Below are 6,000 nucleotides of genomic sequence, written 5' to 3'. Positions count from 1 at the left end.
ACTGTACCTGCCCTAAGGCTATTTGAATGATCTTCAATAGAGTAGACTGATAATGACACCAGAGCTGATACATGTCTGTATACATTTGATAGTATGAAATGTTATACTATGTTAACTAGTGGCATCACTGAAGCTATCATCTGAATATTAGGAATGAAGCTCTATGTTATGTCTGCAATCCGCATTAGCATTGCATATTTTTTATGGATCGGTAAAAAGTGGGAAGTAAAAAAAAAAGAGAAATGGTCAAAATGATGTCACTAGCTAGATCCGAATTTTATTTGCGGAAGTTAGTTCCTTAACGTCTGCAATTTACAGAAGATCCCATAAACTTCTATTGGTGTGGAACGGTTCTGTAAATTTAGGGACGAGTGAATAAGGCCATAGAAACCTATGGGACTGTACTTTGTCCATAATTGTGGATCCGCAACAGACATATTAATGAGGCCTTAAACTCCACATTATGTAGTCTGCATGATACCCATTGATGGGAAACATTATGTGAAACTCCACCAGGACAATAAAAACCAAAAGAGGTTGTACCTAGAGATGAGCATGCTCAAGTCAGATTGCTCAGCATTTGAGTACTGGTGGCTAATAAAGTTAGATGCAGCCCCAGGGAGCATGTTCGAGTCGCGCTCATCTCTAGTTGTACTCGTGAGGTGACAGGCAAAAATTTAGCAATGTAACAATAATTTGTTATTAACTTACTAACATCCAAAAATATAGGGGACAAAGATTTTATCTTTGGAATACAATACTGATTATAAGAGGCATTTATATTACTTTAAGTATGCTAAATACAAAATGAATAAGAATACAATAAAAGGAAAATAATGAGTAATAAAACCAACTCATTTTTGGTGTCAGAATAGCATGTTAAATTTTGATAATTAGGAAAATAAGTATTGCTTGGGTTTAACTTTCTAAACAGAATTTCTTTTAAAATCTAAAAATATACATATATATTAATAATTTAAGCTGCTTATCAATGTTTCAAGAAGTTACAAAGTACACAAAACCTGCCAGATGCATATGTAGAACTGTTGTGCACACGCCAACTGTATTCCATTTTCTAGTCTTAGCATTTATCAGACCATTTTTCATCTATATATTACCCCAAATAGGATAAAATACATATACATTTTCTACTCTTGTTTTTGGCAAGAAATGTGCACATGAGATAAAGTAAATATACGGTTGTGTGAACACGGTTGTATTTGCCTATGACTGATGTTCCATGTGTCATGAACAGCCTGTTGATGGAGAAGCAGTCATATTCTATGGTTCTGTTCACATGTTCAGGGCCAGATGTGGCTGAAAGCTTCGCACTTTAAAAGTAACATGAACACTTCTGACAAGGTGTACTAAGCAGAATATGTTGGTCTATATATGAAAATAAAACATCTGATTCAGACATGTAAAGCATTAACACCAAGGCATTGCACTACTAATTGACGTGAACACAGAATGTCCCATTATATTTCAGGGTAGACTTACTATTTGGACACGATCATTTCTTAGTTAAGGCTTTCAATTATTTTAATCCCAAAGTAGCCACAGGGGCCAGCAGGGTTGTGCAGGCCTCTTTGGCATTGTTGGGTTTAAATTCATTTACGCTTATTGCACTAAAATGAGAGCAAAATAAAACATACATCTTGTGAGTCACACAGAAAAAAATGTTGCTTATAAAAACAATGGTGGCAGAGAACAGGTTCTGAAATAATTAAATTAGTGTCATTAATCTAATAAATACATTTATATATTTATATAAAAAGTACTAGAAAAGCTTACCATTCCCACACAACCATGTATACACTACATGACTAAGGAGGTTTACTTCCACATCCTTCTAAAGTAGTTTTCAACAGTATTTGGAGCATGAAAGGATAAGGCCCTCCCCCTAATGTGCCGGGATGGATAACTGTCTGCAGCATACAGAATAAGGGGATGGAGTTAGGGTTTAGTTGGGAAAGAATTTGAGTGAGTGAATATTAGGATGTGGAATTTTTCAGGGTTTTCTGATTATTTTTTTTTGCACAAGAGTAAAATGCATATGTAGAGAGTTTAGGAAATTAGGCCATGATTTCTAGATCAAGACCCAGTGAGGGTCATGTGCTAAGCTTTTCCTATTCCAATGCCAACATCTTTGTTGCTGCACTGCAGGAAATAAGTGGCAATATTCTTGTTGTAATAGCTGTATAAGTATATATCCAGTCACTTTCATGACCGTAGCACTAGGCACATGCAATACCCGCTTGCATCTTGCAGAAAAATAAAGGGGATGCATTAAAGGACATGACTTATGCAAATGAGGTTGACATAAAGGCAAAAGATGGGACCTGAAAAGGAGACAGATGGTGCCACTAATAAAAATCCTAGTTTTTTTGCAGAACATCCTTCTACTTCATATCCATTAACCACATATACACACACAGCAGTGTATGTATACACATGTAATCAATAGCTAAAGACGTGTATATATATATGTATGATACATATAAATGTATCTGGGCACACAAGAGCCTGTTCCTGCATTGAAACCCCCATGTATCTGGAGTTTAAAAACGTACTTGAATAGCAACAGGATGGACAGATGAGGTCAACAGTACATATGTCAGGTATTCGTTATAATATACTGACTGGTTTTTAAAGAGGCCCACAGCAAATTGAATGGAACTGTCGCACCACAACTACGCTGTATACCCAAGTAGCAGAAAACAAAGCCCATGTGTGTACAGATATGCGAACATAGTCCCATTCATCCCCATGTTTTGCTTTTTTCGTTTTTTTTTTTTTTTTTTTTGCAAAGACAGCTAGTGCTGCAGAGCAATTTGAGGTAAAGGCATAAAAGGGTTAAAATATTGGAAAGTAAAAGAAAGATAAAATGTAAGCAGTGCATCCAAGTAGAGGCTCCATTACAACAATCTAGCAGTTGGCTGGTTTCATATTGCATAATAGTGCTGTGTTCCTCATAAATCTTCTATTCCCAGGATTAGCCCTCCCCTCAATCACTGTGCCTGGGCTTCAGTGCAAGACAGAAGAAAAGGCCTGGGAGAGATGGGAGGGCAGGAGAATGTGAACCACTCTACTGTGCCCCAAAAAACCCACATGAGATCCTTCAGGTTCCTTGTTGAAAGTCAAACCTGTGCATTTTTAGGGACAAAAGTTGCTCTCATGCGAAGTACATGGTACGTAAGGTATCCTGGTGAATTTGCACAGCCTTGGCAAGGGCTTGTGGATCCCGACCATTGCTTTGACCAGATACGTGGCTTCCTTCAGCACTAGAGAATAAAACAATACGTTAATGTTATAAGACATCATGCTGGTATTTCAATGCAAAATACATATCGACCATTAAAAGAAAAATGAGGGGGAAAGTGGGTGAATAGAATCCTTAAGGGACATTCACAAGCGGTCAACCAAGTCTTTGTGTACGTTAAAGCAAATCTGTACTGCCGGTACCATTTCCTAGACTTCATCACAGCATGTCCAGTCCCAGGGCTGCCTGTCTGCTGGGACCGGTATTCAGGCTAAAAACAACTTTTATTCCAGTGGTGAGGCAGGGTGTCAATGAGGCAGGGCCTCTCTCCCTGCCTTTATTATTTTTCGACACGCTCCTGTAGACTGGGGAGAGGCTTTTTGATGTTCACAAACTTGGTTGACCATGTTTTTCTGTATGTTAAAGTCATAATGTCACCCTTTGCACCATCCACAAGCTTAGATGCTCCACATTTGATAAATACCTGTATAAAACTTGTCTGCGTCTTCTTTAAATTGAGATGCATTCATGCAAATAAGGATGCAGAAGGATGTCCTGGAGAGGATTTCAGTGTCAACTAGGCGGGGCTTCACAGCAGTTTGACCACCTCTCCTAAGAGAGAGATGGCCCAACTGCCATGAAGCCCCGCCTACATGACATTGTCCACCAATGGAATAAAGTGATTTTCCAGCACAAAGAAGAGAAACTAATATACACTGAAATCCTCTCTAGGACATCCTGCTCCATCCTTGTTTGCATGAATGCATCTCAAGCAACGGTTCTCATGAAAAATGGGCCAATAGTCAAGAAAACGTAGAAACAAGGCTGTACATTTAATTTAAGCCTCATGAAAAATTATTTAAGGTCAAAGACATTCAAAATTACATTTGTAATTACAAAGTTATAAGGTCACCGAATCAGCCTGAGGTTTCCATGGTAACAAACTATTGCTTAAAGTTATCGGTTGACGGCAGCTGATCAGTTGCTATGGATACTGACCAGCACATGACATACATAAAAGTATTTTAAGTGACTAGTCCAGATGCATAAAGAATTTTTGCCGTTTATCTTACTATGGAAATGGGAATGTAACCCTGAAGTTATATTTTTAGGGGAAAAAAAGAAGTGTAACGAAATCAAAATATACAAAGAGTATCTTAAAGGTGGCCAAATGCATGTTGGCAAATGTTCAATATCACCGTTAAACTGTCAGTGTCACATTGCAGTAGGAAATAACATGATCCCTGCAAAGTTCACGTGTGTGGCAGGAGTCAACATTTATCTTGGACCTTGCACAATGCTTGTATGAATAACAAAAGTAAAAAAAAAAAAGACAAGAAAAGAAAAACAAAGAAGAAAGAAGATGGTGGAACACAAGTCATGGGAAGAAATGTTACCTGTCATGCTCCTTGTCCACAAGATGGTACCTAGCTCTGAATGCAACCAGATGAGCATAATAGGCAGGTGCAGGGATGGAGACAGATCGCGTGCAGCGCACATACGTGTGGCACAGCTGGTAGGTCAGCAGCTGGAGTTCATCAGCAGTGAAACAGTTGTCATCCCACAAGACATGATAGTGAGAAGGCCTGCTAGTACCCTAAAGACAAAGCTGAATGTTAACATTGAATAACAATGAGAATCCAAGTCACACTTTGTAGCGCTTCACAAATTTCTGAGTAGCTCCCATAAGATTCTGACAACTAAACTAGAATGTTATCTGACAGTGAAATATGCAACCAATACCAAGAACATACATTATACGCATAAAAAGTCTGCAACATATATTACAAGTGATGTCAATATTGAACCATCACTTTATCCCTCCAAATTGTTACCCTATTTTCTAGGGTATAAGGCAACTGGGCGTATAAGACGACCCCTGACTCTGAACACTGTACGCCAGAAGGTGTTAACCCCTGCCTGTCTCCGAGACGCTCGGCTGCCGGAAGAGCTTCAGGAGAATGACAGAGGCTTCCTCTGTCATTGTATCGAAGCTCTCCCGACAGCCAAACTTCTCCGATGAGACGCTCGGTTGCTCAGGAGAGTTTTGGGGATCCCCGATGCAGGCAGTGTAAGTCACACTGCCTGCGCCGAGAACAGGCCAGAATACACGCGGATGCCAGGAACGGGCCCAAGGTGAGTTAACTTTTTGGTTTTTTTTTGTTTTTTTTTATAGTGGTTGCCCCACTATGTGCCCATGTGCCACATATGGGGTGACCATACCCGGCGTATAAGACGACCCCCGACTTCTAAGAAGATTTTTTGGGGTTAAAAAGTCGTCTTATACGCCGGAAAATTCGGTACTTATCTGAGCCACCTTTTCAAGCCTAGGGGCTAGTTAAAGGAAAAAGACCAACACAAAATCCATCCATGACTCGTTTCTTTAAAGGGAACCTGTCACCCCCCGTGCCGGGGTGACAGGCTCCCGACCCCCGTTAGAGCCCCATATACTCACCTAATCCCGCCGGGTCCCGCTTCTGGAGGTGGTCGGGTGACGGAGATCTCAGCCGCTGCAGCCCGGCGTGCGCGCTGAGAGATGAGTCCAACGCTTATAGAGAATGACAGAGAGCTGGACTCTCCTGTCATTCTCTATGGGTGTTGGACTCATCTCTCAGCGCGCGCGCCGGGCTGCAGCAGCTGAGATCTCAGTCACCCGACCACCTCCAGAAGCGGGACCCGGCGGGATTAGGTAAGTATATGGGGCTCTAACGGGGGGTCGGGAGCCTGTCACCCCGGCA

The 6,000-nt window shown here is 40.7% G+C and overlaps 1 protein-coding gene across 2 annotated transcripts in view; it reads right to left on the bottom strand.

Moving 5' to 3' along the window:
* Positions 1–871: 871 nt before the first annotated feature.
* LOC138793232 (protein argonaute-3) overlaps positions 872–6,000 on the bottom strand; it is an 86,273-nt gene continuing 81,144 nt past the window's right edge. For both annotated transcript variants that reach the window (XM_069971651.1, XM_069971652.1), the window contains exons 18-19: positions 4,660–4,859; positions 872–3,284 (exon numbers count right to left, since the gene is read on the bottom strand). In XM_069971651.1, the coding sequence (XP_069827752.1) occupies positions 3,176–3,284; positions 4,660–4,859 (309 nt within the window). In that variant the 3' untranslated portion in view covers positions 872–3,175. The remainder of the gene's footprint in view (positions 3,285–4,659; positions 4,860–6,000) is intronic.

Source organism: Dendropsophus ebraccatus, chromosome 5 (genome assembly GCF_027789765.1).
Source record: "Dendropsophus ebraccatus isolate aDenEbr1 chromosome 5, aDenEbr1.pat, whole genome shotgun sequence".
Lineage (NCBI taxonomy): Eukaryota > Metazoa > Chordata > Amphibia > Anura > Hylidae > Dendropsophus > Dendropsophus ebraccatus.
The sequence above is the reverse complement of the archived record's forward strand: the minus strand, read 5'-3'. Positions and strand labels throughout refer to the sequence as shown.